Here is a 16,177-nt window from a genome sequence, read left to right on the forward strand (position 1 = left end):
TAACAAAGCATCCTTAAACATACCACAGGAAGTTATCTTTGGACAACAAGGACAGGTTGTTCCCCTCTCTTCTGAGGATAAAAGCAGAAGAAATATCCAGAACCCACAGTATTCCTAGTCACCTTTGAAAAGGATCAAAAACAGAAAAAAAATGAGTGGCCCTTCTTAGTATGGTTTGAACTAAATAGTGTCCCAGAAAAGGAAAAAAAAAAAAAAAAAAACACGAGTCCATGGAAAATCTGGGTTATGAATGTGTATCCTCAGGAGAATGGTAACTACAATATAACACACAACAAAATGTAATATAGCTCTTAAAACAAATAAAGCAATGCTGGGCAGTGGTGGCACACACCTTTAATGCCAGCACTCGGGAGGCAGAGCCAGGCGGATCTCTGTGAGTTCGAGGCCAGCCTGGGCTACAGAGTGAGTTCTAGGAAAGGCTCCAAAGCTACACAGAGAAACCCTGTCTCGAAAAACTGAAAAAAAAAAATAAATAAAGCAGAAATGGATGTACTGACATGGAAAGCTGTCCATGACTATAAAGTGATAAGAACAATTTGCAAAACATCAGACATAGCATGGTGCTTTCTTTGTTATATAAAAGAAAGCCATGTATTTATGTAAACACACATTTATATGTGCAACCCGGCACATCTATCTGCTAGATTCATCAAAGCATTATAGGGGAAGAGATCATATGCCCTGTATATTAGTTTTATACAAATATTTTTATGACAATCAATATCGATCTATTTACCCTTTCACACAACCGAGGAGTCTTCTGTGTTCCTACCCTCACACAAACATCATTTGGCCCATGACTGTCTTACTTTGTACAATGAATATATGTGTACTAGTGTATTTTACATTTAAATCAAGTGGGAAAATGATTTTGTTCACAAAAAGTCTAACTGCCAGTCCACAGTTTGTTTTTCATCTTAAGTCAATAATCAAAAGCAAATGATGAAGCTAAAGAACAAAAGAAATATCTCAAGTTAGCAAACAAGGGTTCTCTGGGCAGTTGGGATTATAGTAGCTTTTGTATCCTCTACATTTCATTGTATTGTCTAATTGCTCTACAGTAAGCAACAGGAAAGTAACAGTGATGCTGCAAACATCCCTGAGATATGAAACATTGTATTGTCTAATTGCTCTACAGTAAGCAACCTTAGAATAACAGTGATGCTGCAAACATCCCTGAGATATGAAACATTGTCTTGTCTAAATGCTCTACAGTAAGCAACAGTAGAATGAATAACAGTGATGCTGCAAACATCCCCGAGATACGAAAACCTAAGTGTTCTATAAAGGGATACCTTAAGACTGACCTTTCTAAATGAACCTTATCTTCCTATTTAATTTGTTTAACTTAATGACAGTAAAAACATATTGTATGAATTAATGCATCCATGAAATCCCCTTTCTGGTTGATCTCTGGCCATTTTCCCCCTAATCCAAGACCATTAACTACTCAAGGAAAAGAACCTTGAGCTGCCATGTTTAGCAGCTCTCTCAGCAACTGGTGGAAGAACACTAGTCATTCGCTCAGTACTGACAAGTGGGTCCATTTGTACATTTGCACTTTCCTACTGGGGTTTTCAAAAAAAATAGAATGCATCTCTATTTACTTTTCCAGTGCTTATGAAATTTGTGGATATTTATAACCAAGTGTTACAAAGGATCCCCTCTGACTAATTCAGACTCAACAAATAGCTACATTCCAGTGTTGATTTTACCAGTCTTTTTGTTTAAGGTAGAATTGCCTGTCCACAAAAATGACTTTTATTTCCTTTGCACAGTATTGAGTAACTCCCAAATGGCATACACACCAATAATTAGCTTTAAAAAAAAGAAAAAGAAAAATCATGCTAACAAATAATAGTTAAGCAACTATTATCTGTGAGGCACTCAGCTGGGTGTTGAAAATAAAGAAAAGTCCAAAGCAAAATGGATACACAGTACTGCTACAGAATACAGACATGAACATTTTCCAAGCTAAGACCTCCATAAGGTCTCAGAGCCATCAGTTTCTATAAGGATTTGTGATAACACTGGTGTCCAAACAAGTCTCCTATATACCTTATTCCCACTCCAGACTTCTTGTCCAAAATACCAACAAGAGACACAGGAATCCTATTTTCATTCCCAACTCAGAACTCACAGAATTGATCAGCTGCAGAACCCTGGAATACTGGTCCACTCTGACCTCACTGGAGAGATCATCTGTTTATGCAATTCTCATTCATTCTCCAGAGAATATGCCCAGTCTGGTCCCTCTCTTCCCAAGCCCCAGTGTCTCTCAGTGCTGGATCTTGGTTCTCATGCACAAAGACAGCTCGGGTCAGCTTAATAACAGCTCTAGCCTCTGGCCAGGAAACCACCTAGACTTCCACATATCCACAGAAGTGGTCGCCATCCCTTCCAGAGTTAGTCTCTTTGCCCAGGAATCTCATCCTTTTCTGGCTGCTATGGAAGTTGACACCCATCCTGATACCCTCTCCACAGGCATTCTACCTTTTAACATGTTCAGGCCCTACCACTGTCTCCTCCTGTGTCTTTTTCAAACATTCAAAGGTTTTCTACTTTCAAAGAAAAAATTTAAAAAAGACCACCTCAGTAGACCTGATAACCCATTAAAATATTTTACTAAAGTTTATATGTGCACATAAAATCACACATATAAGTCTAAAATTTCACACACTTATAATTAAAAAATATATAATACTACAAAGTGCTCCCAAAAATGTCCTTTTGGTACCGTTTAAATTTTTCCTTTGCTTTCACCACCAGACTCCCTGAATGGCTGTCCTGTAGTCACGTGTTCATTTTTACCATCTTCTCATCCATTTAAACCCAGGTGACCCCTGTTCAGTGAACCCTCTCCACACACACACCCAGGTGAGGCTGCTGATCCCCTGCACCGTCACACGTGATACGCCATCATCCCAGAAACTGTACTGATCCAACACTTGCTCAGGCATCTCCTTAGGCCCCAGGATCTGAGCCTGCCTTGTGCCAGTGCGCTGGGTTACCGGGAAGAGGCTGGGAATCGTGAGCTTTCCCTCTCGTCTAAAGCTGTGGCATTATTCCAACGGAGCATCTTCAATAGCCACAATCCCGACAGGGAGTCCTGCCAATCTCCTGCTCCAGCTGTTGATGAGCAGCTCCTCCTTGCCCGCACCCTCCTTTCCAGAACAGTAAGTAGACAGAGATGGAAACCCCACAGGAGCTCTAGACCCCTCCCTCTCAGCCCCCTTTGTCACATCCAATTAACCATCTGTCAGCCTCCAAGACCCCTTCTAGGCTCACTGTCCAGCTGCCAACTCAATACTGTGTGCCTGCCACCCCCTCCCCATGATACTCACTGTCCCTGGATTGTGGGGCAAGAGTGTAAAAAGTGGAGATTTTAACCACAGCCCTTGTCCCTGCATGTTGTGCCTGAAATAAACGCAACACCACATTTAAAAATAATATCCCTACCTACCTCTACACAGTAGAGGAAGGAAAGAAAGAGAGATACAGGAAGGGCAGGAAGGAGGGAGGAAAAGAAGGAGAAAAGGAGAGAGGCGGGGAGGGAGAGGGAAGGAGAGAGGAAGGAGGGAGGGAGGGAGGGGCCTACTAAATGTCACAATATTCATAATTTGGAATATAAAGGGATTCATCTGACCAGCAATACAATAATGTTATATATGTAATATAGTCAAACTAGTCATACATATAACCATGTTATATTGCTAGCAACATGAATGATATGACTATTTACAATGGGACTGTAATTGTCAATGTTCCATATACCCACAAACAGAGTTAGAGGGAGCACTTTGAGGCCAACAACAAGGGTGTGACATATTCCTTCTTGTGTGTGGAGCACTGCTGTGATCCCTGCTCTGCATCTGCTTCCTTCTAGGTAGCCTGGGCCTTTAGGAAACGGGAACATCATGAAACAGACACCAGCTCTGATTGGTGCCATCCCCTGGTGGCCAAGGCCCGACCCGCCTACAGGAGGTTACCCAGAGACCTAGCCTGAGTCAACTCCCATTCTGCTCTCCTTACTCCCCAGTCCACCACTTGCCTCGCAGGCTCATTTTCCATAGGAGGTGATTCTGCAGAGCTCACTAGTGTAGCGCAGATCCACTTCAGGAGTGCTAATTTTGGATCTCCAGGCCTTGCATCCCAGTTTTTCTGTACAAGGGCCTCAGAGGGTCACTTCATCCAGACCACCCACTTCAGACATTACTCATCCCTGACCCCTGCAAGAGAGAGAGATTCTTTATACAGGAACTGTTGACTAGGCACCTTGTGTCCTTGGGTCCTGGCTAACCAGTGACTTTACTGAGGTCTGCCTTCCTTCTGGTCCCTAAGAAAGAAGCATCCTCCTGTGGACCCAGGCGACCCCTCAGCTGATCTTTAGGTCCACCCCTTCATGCTGAAGCTGGGGATTAAGCTGGGTGATAGAGAGTGCTTGTCCAGAACACCTGAGGCTCTTAGTTAGAGGCCACACAACACAAAAGCTACCCCGGCTCACCCAGGATCTTTCTCCATCCATTTCTCTTCTCTTTTCCCAAATACTCACTCTCTACCTCTGGTGTGCCTTCTCCCTCTTCCTCACCCCAGGTAGTCACATATCTTCCTTACCTAAAATAAGCCTCCCCTCATGTCTGTTCCCATCTCCAACTACGTCACTATTTTTAACCTTCCCTTCACAGCCAAACCTTTCCAAAGAGTCATCTCTATGCACTCCCACTACTTCCTCCCAGCCACTCGCTCTCCATTCCCCTTGCCATTTTAATTCCACCTCCCCAGCCAGGATTGAAACTCACTTCACAAGTCACCACTGGTCTGTCTCCCTGGCTGCAGAATCAGCCCCATTTCCTTCAGCCTCCCGGCACCATCAAGCTCCGCGGGTCACCTGCTTTTCCTCTAAGCATTGCTCTTCTGGTTCTCTTCCAGCCCTTCACTCCAATCTGCAGTTCTGCCCTTGGCCTTCTGCCCTTAAGTCTGTGTAAGCTTTTCATTTATTATCTCATCTATTCTGATAGCTCCAGCCACAACTTCTTTCAGATATCTCCCAAATCTATATTTCCGACTCTGGCCTCCCTCCAAGGCTCCAGACTCCCTTCAATATTCGCCTACTGACTCAACACTTCCTTTAGCTATGCACTGACACCTGAAATGTAACATGTCCCAAGCAATTTCTCCAAATCCTCCCTCTCCTCCTGGTCCTCACAGCTGCTTCCTCTCCTCCCAACTCCTGGTTTTCACCAAGGGTACCTCTATCCCCCCCCGATCCAGTCACTGAGCCTCTAAGCTTTTTCCAACCTCCTTGACACCTCTACATCTGACTTGTCAGGTCCTGTAGGCTCAACCTCCACAAAGTCACCTTCTTCCCATGTCCACCCCAGTGTTTCAAGTTCAGACCCTCCTATGATACCACAGTGATCTATCTATCTTTCCCCAACCCGAGGCCTCTTTCTCCATTTTGAGAGAAACCCCACAGGGCTCTCAGATTCACGTTCCTCCTCACACCACTGCCCATGTTCAGAGAAATCCACAAACTCCCCCAAACAACTGCAGAAAGATCCAAGTCATTGACCTTTCATTCAAAACATCCATGCTTTAATTCATGAATTAAAACATTCAGTCAATCAATGTGGTCCCCACCCACTTCGCAGTCTCAATTCCCACTGACCCTCTACCTGCATCCTCTGGGTCACAAAGACTGGACGAGGACTGTTGCCAATCGAGCATGAATGTTCAAGTCCCCTACTCACTGTTCAGCCCGGGAATGCAACACTGCCTAGATTTCCCTCCAAATCCTTCCTCCCAGCTGAAGACAGACCCACTCCCATAACCATACACCACTTTTCACTGCTTTGCTTGTTTATTCCTAGTACCCATGTTCCCTAGCAAGTACCTGGCTCACTTCTAATAATGCTATGGGGGCGGGAGGGGAGGAGACAAAGCTAACTCTCCAAGTTGCTTCTTCACTTTCCTGAATGAATGCCTCTGTCCTCCCAGCAGATACTTTCTGTTCCCTCGCTCCTCAGCAGACACGATTTCAAGCAGCTCTATTGATCCAACAACTCTATGGCTGTCAGTCATTTCCTAGTTATTTTACTGCCAGCCATCCACACAAAGGGGAGGCAGGAAGAGTGTGAACTACAAGCAGAGAAGGGACCGACTCTGCAACCACCTGAGGCTCAGCAGAAGCAAGCCAGCCTGCTCTCACCGGGCTCCAGCCAGTGGCATGGGGCCATGTGGCTCAGGGCCTGGGAAGGGGCTGCAGGGGGCTCGTACATTTACTCCTCTGTACACAAGTTAAAAACAGAAGTGCCCTGACCTGTTGTAATAGGATGGCCCACCCAGTCCCCTTGGGGAGGAAGAATGATTAGGATCATCTCTCCTCCCCGACTGAACGATCCTGTGGAGGTGAGATTAAATAAGATACTACTTGTCGGAAAAGGCACTTAGAGAAACAGAATGCTCCATTTGAAATAACTATCTGCAGGTATTTAGATAGCATTGTGCAACTTCTAAAGACCTTTTACTGTATCTTATTTGAATCTCTCAACAATTCTATAAGGGAACGGGGGTTGAAGAGATTATTATCCCCTCCCTATGTAGATGTCAAAGTCACGTGTACACGTCATTCAGTAAGTAGGGAGCAAAAGGGAGTATCGCCTTCCTGCTCTCACGCATGACCTTCCTTCACAGACTTTTTCTCCCCTTTCAGCCCATTAAGTCCGAGTGCTCCCAGAGGGAGTATATTTATATTTACATCCATTTCCCTTCCTGCTCTATAGTCTTTCCTTTAATGGTTTTATATACTTCCACAGTGTATGACTGCAGCAGACACTCAATACGGATTTGTCAAACAAGTGACTGAAGGGAGGAGCCCTGAGACCCAGAGTCGGCCTTCTGAACCACAGGCAGGCGAGGCTCCTTGGGCAGGCAAGGCTCCTTGCCTCCCTCCTGCTGTCTGGCACCCTGGTGCATGAGAAGAAACTCTACCCAGCAGCCTTGCAGAGGCACCCACTGCATAACTAAAACAGCAGGAACAATGCCCCGCCAACAGTAAACTCTTCTTCTTCTACGTAAGCTTCTGAAACTGTACAACAAGCTTTATTAGTCCCATTTTTTTCAGAATTCCTGAAGATGAGCATTAGCAAGTAATTTACCCAAGAGCAAACCCCTAGTTAGTGCTGCGCTTATCTGATCCCAGGCGCAGGGTCTTCTGGCTAGTCCAGGGTCGTCCCCCCCCACCCCCCGTCAGTACTGTTGACAGGTTTTGATCGGGTAATTCTTTCCTGTGCGTTGTAAGATATTTAGCAGCACTCTAGCGCTGTCTACCAACTAGACACCTACAGCAAACTGTTCCATGAGTTGTGCCAAACCCTCCCCCCCAAAAAAGTCTCCAGATATTGTCAAATGTCCTCTGGGATGGGGGGCAGGATTACTCCTGTGCTATCTCTATATGGCCCAACTCTAAATACAAAAGCCAAGTGCAACCAGGAGGAACTCTGAAAAGTATTTGTTCTCAAAAGTCTAAGGAGAACCCCTAGTTCATTTGCTCTGGGTCAGAGATTCACAAGCAGAAGTTTTCATACTTGTAACATCATTTATTTCTGTAGCTCTAGTTCATCCCAATGCCTCCTCTCTTCCCATAAAGGACTCACATACAGCTGGACAGAACGGCCAAGAACCATCTCACTGGCAGCCAATGATCCAAGGATGAAGTCCAGCCTCCACAACCTTACAGAGGTAGACCTGGATGCCATCAATATATTCCGAAATAGATTAATGTAGACATCACCTACCGAAAATACAATTTCCTCTCTCCAGAAACACAAAGGGCTCTCAATACTCCTCCAGAAGTTCCTGAACAAGGGTATGACTAAACGTCCAACTCATGACTGATGCAAGCAAGAGAGAATTTAAAAGATACAATAAGCCTTGAGCTGAGTATGCTGGATAGTTTATGTCAACTTGACACAAGGTCAGGTCATCTTGGAAGAAGGAATCTAAATTGCGAAAATTCCTCCAAAAGGACTCCACTGTAGGTAAGTCTGTAGGGCATTTTCTTGATTGATGATCGATGTGGGAGGGCCCAGCCCGCTGTGGGTGGTACCACCTCTGGGCAAGCAGTGCCAGCCAGCTCGGAGAAGGTGGTTCCTGGGGTGTACTAACAAACTGAGCAAGCCAGGAGGAGCAAATCCGTAAGTACTCTTCTATGGCCTCTGCCTCAGTTCTGCCTCCCAGTTCCTTCCTTGTCCTGACTTTCCCTCAGTGATGGACTGTGTTTGGGATGATAAGCTGACATCAACCCTTTCGTTCCCAGGCTGCTTTTGGTCATGGTGTTCTAGCACAGCCACAGAAACTCTAAGTAAGACACTGGGCATCATGTTTACCTTGTGAAGTGTCAAGAGTAATGACAAAGGAGATATTTTCCTTAGTTGCAAAAACAGGCGAGAGAATTTCTCCCTTCTCAGGTACCTGGCAATGTACAGACTATGTACTGACATTTACTCAAAGAACTGCATACGGAGTATGTTGTTACTTCAGAGTCTTCCTTTTCTACGATGGGAACTGACAGTGTTTTGTTTTCCTTATACAGACAGGCTGGAGTTGTTATCTAAGTCTGAGAAACGACGCAGTGAGTGGCACATACCATCGTCTACAGTCAACAACTGCTTATGTTTGGACCATGTTTGTTCTATCTCTAAAGGAGAAGGGATTTTTGATGGATTGTAAAATATTTTAAAGACTTTATACTTACCTCCAAAAATAAATAATTTCAATGGGGAAGTAGGTCCTACATATAGGAAAAGGCTAAGCAATAATACAGTATCACCGATGCAGTGAGAAGAATACAGATATTCGGGGTTTTACAGAGGTAGTCATAAACTGCAAACACTCTCCAAAGAGGCCGAACACAAATCTTGAAGAATGTGTTGGATTTGGAGGCTGTGGAGTGGGACGGGGATGGATCAATAAGAGTCAAGATGCTCTAAGACAGTGGGACGGGAAGCTGGCTGGAACCGAACAGCTCAGTATGGACTTGACCCACAGGCACCAGGGAGTTACTGCAGGTTTCCTATTCCAGATAGTAACGTGGTAAAAAGAGTGTTTCGGGAAGTGATTTAAGCCCCAGGGACAGTGTAGAGAGGGGACAGATTTTGAAGGAGGAGCAGGGGCTGTGAAAGGAGTCCATGGAGAACTGGCCTGAGGCAGTCACCCTGAGGATGAGCAACAGGCTAAGTATGGAGGACTATGCAGCAAGGCTTGTTAGAGGAGAGAAATTCCCCCGAACGAACTAACGCCAAGGTTTAAAACAGGACTGGGAAAGAAAAGATGCCACTTACAGAATTGAGGAAGTGAAGAGCAGAAGGTAGGTCTGGGGAGTTGGAAACACAAACAGAGCCGAGCTGAGCTCGGCCAAAGCCCAGTTGAAAGTATCTTTCCAGTTGGAATGTCTGGATGCAGAAGCCAAAGTTCAACAGAAAGTTGAACACAGAACATCCCTCACATCAACTTCTCTTCATTTTTTCCTAGCCTTCTGCCTTTGCACTTTAAAGACAGAGATTCCTCTTTGACTCCCAAAGCTAAGCTCTGAGTTGTGTTATGGCGCCTACTCTTCTGTCTCGCCTCTGCGCGCCCACGCAGCCATCCTAGTGTTCTGTGTTTCCTCTCCACAGCTCGTTCTCTGCCACCCCAAACCACCCATGACAAAAACCCCAAACACCTTTCCCGACACTAGTGTCCCACCCTGTCTCTTCCTGATAAACTACAAGTGACTGTGTCCTGCTTGCCACCCCAAATGCCCACCCTGAGTGCCCCTTCTGATCCTGTGCCTCCAAAGTCAGCTCCCAGGGTTTCATTTTTCCATTCCTCCTACTCAGCCTGTCTGCCCCATCATCGCATCAGAGCTCACATAGACTCCTTGGGGTCTCCAGGATCAAGACTCCTTTCTGCCATTTCCAAAATAAGACCTCCTTGCCCTTCTTCCTCCACTCACTCTGTCTGGAAGCTTCAAGTACACCAAGTCTTCCAAATCAGCACACCTGCTCCTCCCCATGCCTTGAGTCCACATATCCAACTCCAAAATGACTCCATTTAGATGTCCACATCCAGTTCTTCATATATAAACATACATAAAGCATCTGCCTACTGTCCTCAACCAGACCACATCAGCCAGCTGGGACATTGTCCATCCTTGGGTGTCAGTAAGTCTTGGCATTTCTACCTCTAATAATGTCTCTCAGAGTCAGCCCTGGCTCCCCATCCCTTCTGCCATCAATACGGGGCAAGCTCCCAGCCTCCATCTCAGCTGCGGATGACCTCTGCATCTCCCTACATCTTACCTTTATTTTTTTTCACTTCATCAATAAAATTCCCCGCAGACTAATCTTCCCAAACACGACTTTCTTTATGATGTGTCCTTGCTCAAACACTGGCAATGAGTCCCTAGTTCCCTTGAATCAAATCCAAACTCCTCTTCAGAAGGTTTCAGACTCCCTTATTTTTGTTTCTATTATACTTAGCCAACTCTGTTCCCGTCCTTACTAACCCACCCTTTCCCCTTAGTCAACCCAGGCTCCCCAGAAACCCAACCTTTTTATATTTGCTCAATCTCCCTGCCCCCTCTTCAACGACCACCCTAGACTCCACATTCTCTAGTTCTGGTGACTCTCTAACATACAGCATCCTAACCTTTAGCAATCAATTAATTAGCAATCTGTAAGTTCTTGAGGACAGAAATCACTTTGAATATTTCTCCTGTGTCCCACAGCAGAAGATTCCTAGTAGGTGTTTAAAAAGTCCTTGTGGGTCAATATCCCATCCAGTCCTAAGCTTTCCTAGCTCCTTTTGCTGCCTTACAACCATGACTAGTAAAAAAAAAAAAAAAAAAAAAAAAAAAAAAAAAAAAAAAAAAAAAAGTTTAAATTAAAATTAAAAAAACCAGCAACATACTTTCTCAGGCTTGAAACAGAATTCTTAGGAAGACAATCAGGACTTTGCCCATCCATACTATACTGTAGGATAGTGTGTGGGAGTAGAGAGGGTTCTATAGCCTTGTAAGTGCAAAGAAGTAAGATTTGGAGAATCTCATCTAATCAGTTGGTCACGAGAACTAAAAACTCCAAACAATCAGTAAGCAGGTAAGCAAAACAAGTAAACTGACTAAATTATTTAAATCATGTCTAATTAGAGACATAGTATGCCAGAGTTTTGACAAAGTAATTGCCAGCCTGGTCTTTGTACATGCAAATTTTTTCGCCAGAAAGAAGGGGATAATTCTGGTGGTGGAAACTTTGAACAATCTGCTTGATGGTGTCTTGGTTGTTCAGTTGAGTACATTTATAATTCAGCCAGCCAACCAGGTACAGAGCCATGTTCCACAGAAGACATGAATCAAAAATGAGAAGGTTCAGAAACATAGTTCTTCCAGGCTTAAGAATCTCCAGCGCTGGCCTCTGCTCTGCCTGCAGGTAGGGTGCTGGTAAAGGAGCAGAGCAGAGGGCCATGGGGCAGGAAGGCACTATTCTAGACTTCCCCTTTAGCAGCTTGTCACGGGTCATCAATCATTTGCAGGTTTGTGTACGAAGGGTTTAGACTGTCGGAGTCTAAGTGCACATGGGGTCTAGCCTCCCTCCCCGCCACCACCTCCTTGAAGCAAGCAAGGCTGCCCTGTCAAAGGACATCATCGCCATAGGAAACTGACCCCGGCCCACTTCTTACCCCGTGGTTTGAAACCAGCCTAAGACAATGTAACCCAAGAGTTGCTTTTGAACGGCCCTGGGGAAAGCAATAAACTAACAAGTCTCTAGAATTGGAAGCTACAAAATTAAATGCCTATCCAAAAAGAAGACAAGAGGAGGGGAAAAGAAAAGGAAGAAGAGGAAGAGGAGAAGTGAGGAGAGGAAGATTATGAATTCATACACACAGTGGTTTGTTTTTTTCCCCAGAGATTCAAAAAAAAAAAAAAATACAGCTGCTTGGCCAGACTGGGATGCAGGTGGGGTCTGGTGGACTTCCTGGTGAGTGCCTGGATGTCACTAAGTTTTCAGAGCCTTCCCCTAGATTCAGGGTTATAAACTCGAGTCAGGCACCTCTTTAGAATCCCTGCTTTGCTTTTTAAGAGAGGAGCAAGGACCAGAAGAGAAAGGAGGGGCAGGGAAGGCGGAAAGTGAAAACGCTGACTCCGGGGAGGGGGGAGGAGGGGGGAGGGCAGGCTGAGCCCTGGAAGCAGGAAAGGATGACAGGAGCCTCTTCCCCTTTCCCAGACCCTGGCATCAACTCCTGTCCTCCAGCTCTTTCCTCTCCAGGCCAATTAGAGGTGACCATATGGGCCAATTAAGTCTTGACTTCCAAAGCCACAAGTTCCCCCACAAAGAGCCCTACTCCCTTCCTCGGAGTGGACCTCCAGCATAAAGCAACAGCGTTCAGAAACAAATGGATGTGAAGCCTCCAGAGCTAACCTGACCCCTGACCCCCACCAGTTCATGTCCTCTGATCCAACTTTCCCAAAGGGAGGGCAGATGCGTGGGGCATCCATAACTTATCAGAGTCTTTGGGACAAAGATTCCAGACAAAATGGTTGCAGACGTGTGGGGGAGCTGAGGAACTGCACAACGGAGCTGGAGGAAGCTACAGGTACAGGAGAGATGGGGACTCCTTGGTGATGATGAGACGTTTGAAACAGGGCTACAGGTGGTAGGAGATGAGGGTGATTAGTGTGTGTTCTGGTGAAGGGACGGTGGAGCCAGCCAACAAGAGCCGCGATAGACCTACTGCATGCTGCGAGGTGCAGAGGCGCAAAGCGCTGGAAAGCCAACCCAGGCTCCACGCGCCGCAGGCAAGCAAAGATTTGGTGGGTGTGTATTGAGAGGGACGCTAGCTAACTCAGACTTCCAGAAATAAGCGATTCTTAGGTAAAACTCATCGGTTCCCCGTGCTGGAGAAAGGACTAAGGAGCAGGTCCAAGGTGCCCACGGTCCTCCCAGCCGGTTGAAAGTCCCAGAAGCTGCTTCCCTACACGCACCCGGCACGATCTCTAGTCGTCTGACTCCTGCCTGTCAGTCTGCAGCCTGAGCGCCTCGCGACCCCTGCTGCCCCTCTATGCACATCAGGGCCCCGGGCCCTGGAGGGAAGAAGGGGCACCGACCTCGGGCGACCCCGGAGCCCCGCAGACAGGCACCGTGGGAGTGGGGAGCAGAGGGAGGGGCCGGGACACCGGGAGCTGGAAGCGGCGCGCTGCAAAGTGATCCAACATCGCCCGGGAGAAGGCGGCCCGAGAGGACCGCCTCCCGCCTCCCCAACACAGACTCCCGCAACTGGGGTGAACGCCGAGGGGCGCCCAGCCCCCCACGCCCTCCCCAAAACGCAGCCAGCACGGCCAGAACAACGTGAACCTCCACAACTCCAGCCCCGACGACCTCGGGGGGCCGCCTCCGACTCGCACGCCCCAGCGGCAGCCTACCGTCCCCAAACTTGTCCGAGACGCCGCGTCCGAGGCGGCCGCCCTCACCCCCAGCCCCGGGAGCCCTGCCTGACCTTACCTGTCCGGAAAAAGGCGTCCACGTCCGAGTCGGCGGCTCCCCCTTCCTCCGCTGCCCCCTCCGGGGGGTTCATGACTGGGGGAGGGCGTCCGCGGGCAGCCGGGCGCCGGCGAAGCCTGGGGCCGAGGGCGGCGCGGCGCCCGGGGGGCGGAGGGCGCGGTGGCCGTGGCCACTGAGCCGGTGGCCGCGGGGCTCGGGGCGCGGGGCGGGGGGCTGCGGCGGGGGGGGGAGCGCCGAGCCACCTTAGGCGGCGGCGCGCGGCGGGCTGGGGGCGCCTGCCGCCGGTTCCCCCATGGTCCCCTTCCCCGGGGCGCTGGCCGCCTGCTGTCTGGCCCGGGCTGGGGGGGTCCCCGCTGCCTGCGCGCCCGCGGTGCCCGGCAGCGGCAGCTGGCTCTCCTCGCCCGTCCGCCTGTCTCTATTGTTCAGCCCCGCTCGGCTCTCTCCTCTTTATTTTTCCTCCTCCCTCCCACCCTCCCTGTCTCCCTACCTCCTCCCTCCCTCGCTCTGCTCTCTCTCTCTCTCTTGCTACCTCCCTCCCGGCTCCCTGGCTGGCTGGCGAGCTCTCGGGCTCCCCCTCTGGCTCCCGCCGCCGCGGCTCCCGTGGCTCCTCCCGGACTCCCGCTCCCTTGGTCCGGGCCAACAATGACCGGGCAAGCGCCGAGCTGCAAGGACGTTCCCGCGGGCCCCGGGCCTCGCAGCGGGCACCCCGCGGCGCGGCTCGCCCTTCCCCGAGCCTCGTGCCCGCCCTCCCGGAGCTCGGCCCGAGCTATTGTTCGCGCCGCACTAGGCCGGCTTCCTGAGCCCCCGCAGGAAAAGCCCGGGCCGAGGAGCCGGCAGGGCGGAGGGCGGGGCCGCCGGGCGCTCGCCGGGCTCGCGGGGGGCTCTGCGGCCGCTGCGCGCTCAGCTGCGCTCCGGGTCCCGCCACCTCCCCGCCCCACCCTGCTCCCAGGTGCGCGCTGGGAACCCCGACCTTCCCGGCCACCTCTTTCAGCCCTCCCGCTCAGTTCCCCAAGCCGGACTGGCCTGTCCCTAGAGGCTGGACTTCATCCTTCTCCTTCCTGACCAGCCCCTGGTCGCCCTGCCCTCCGAGGCCTCTGGATCCTCGTCACCATCCCTCCTTCTGAGCTGTTGTTCTTTGCTCCCATTCAACGCCCCTTTGAACATCTCTGAGCGGCTCTGAGAATCCTTGTCCCGTTTATTCTTCGGTAGATGCCTCCCTGCCTATCTCTCCTGTCCTGTCACTCTTTTGTGTCTCTCATTTGTCTCTGTCCTGCCATGGTCCTTGGCCCGAATCTCAGGGCTCCTCTTGGACAGCTGTCAAACTCCCTAATCCCAGGGGCCCTTCTCTCTTCTGTCCTCCTCTTTCCAGCGAATGGAGAGATCCAGTTGGCCTGGATAAAGGGGGTGTTACAGCGAGCTGAATTTCAATTAAAGTAGAAAGAAGAGCTGAGGAGGAACGGGCTTTAAAAAAAAAAGGAAAGAAAAAAAAGCAGGCAGATGTTGTATGGAGTAATTAATGTAGTGATTGAATTGTGGCAATCGGTTTTAAAGCAATAATTAAACAATAATTAGTCGGTAGTGTGTTAGTGGCCATAGAACCCACAAAACAGGGGGTCTTTAGACCTGAGAACTTAATGTGATGTGTTGAGGGCTGTTTGCTGCTGCCTTACCCAAACAGTTGGAGAGAGGAGGCAGTACCTGACCTAATGTGTTAGAACGCGCCTAATGGGGGAAAAAAAAAACAGATGCCCGGCTAAAGCTGATGTCTTACTACCCGTTATCCCTGATCTCCTGAATCTGTTTGTCTCTGGCAATCTAATTTGGTTCTACCTCTCTCCTGGGACCAAAGCACCTGGGACCTCTCCAGATCCAGGGTAACCCTGGCAGCCAGTGAGAGGAATCAGGTCTTTAAGTCAACACTTTTCTGAACTCATCTTCCTTTCACTTTTCTCTGCCTCTTTTTTCCCACCTTTTTTTTTTTAAGGTAACTATGTCCAAACTTGTGCACACCTCTCAGACCTATATGGAAACCTGAGACCATCAGCCCCCACTAGTGACTGTGAGATTACAAGTTAATTGCCTTAAGATGGAATTCATCTGGCCCTGGTATCATCAGCTGGCTTACAGGCAGATGTCCCTACCTGCTATCTTCTCTAACAGTGAGGATACATTGGTCTTTTCTCATTCTTCCCTTACTTTCAGTCTGTCTATTCCCTGACATGCCCATGACACCAAAGCATCAGCTGCCAATGCAGGTAAAGAACCAGAAATGTTATATATGTATAAAGGAAGTTTCTTGTCAAAAATCTCAAATGATAAAGCCAAAAATGAGAGAATACCCTACCTAATGACACATTTTCTATTAAATTTCTATTAAAACATTAAACATTCATAGCTATATTGAGATCAGAAAAGAAGATTTCAGAGCAAAAACTATTACTACAAATAGAGATGGGCATTTCAATCAACAAGTAGACGTAATGAACGATCCTGAAAGTGTATAAACCTTGTAAGGGAGCAGGGCGGTGGTGGCGCAAGCCAGTCGGTGTTGGCACATGCCTTTAATCCCAGCACTTGGGAAGAAGAGCCAGGCAGATCTCTGTGAGTTCGAGGCCAGC

The 16,177-nt window shown here is 48.4% G+C and overlaps 1 protein-coding gene across 5 annotated transcripts in view; it reads right to left on the minus strand.

Annotated features, from left to right (window-relative positions):
• Kalrn (kalirin RhoGEF kinase) overlaps nucleotides 1-13,693 on the minus strand; it is a 612,231-nt gene extending 598,538 nt beyond the window's left edge. For 3 of the 5 annotated variants that reach the window (XM_052740404.1, XM_052740400.1, XM_052740397.1), the window contains exon 1: nucleotides 13,560-13,693. In XM_052740404.1, the coding sequence (XP_052596364.1) occupies nucleotides 13,560-13,632 (73 nt within the window). In that variant the 5' untranslated portion in view covers nucleotides 13,633-13,693. The remainder of the gene's footprint in view (nucleotides 1-13,559) is intronic. The other 2 variants (XM_052740416.1, XM_052740413.1) reach the window with 1 other exon arrangement.
• Nucleotides 13,694-16,177: the final 2,484 nt, after the last annotated feature.

This window comes from Peromyscus californicus, unplaced genomic scaffold (genome assembly GCF_007827085.1).
Source record: "Peromyscus californicus insignis strain IS unplaced genomic scaffold, ASM782708v3 Scaffold_16__1_contigs__length_79575227, whole genome shotgun sequence".
NCBI lineage: Eukaryota > Metazoa > Chordata > Mammalia > Rodentia > Cricetidae > Peromyscus > Peromyscus californicus.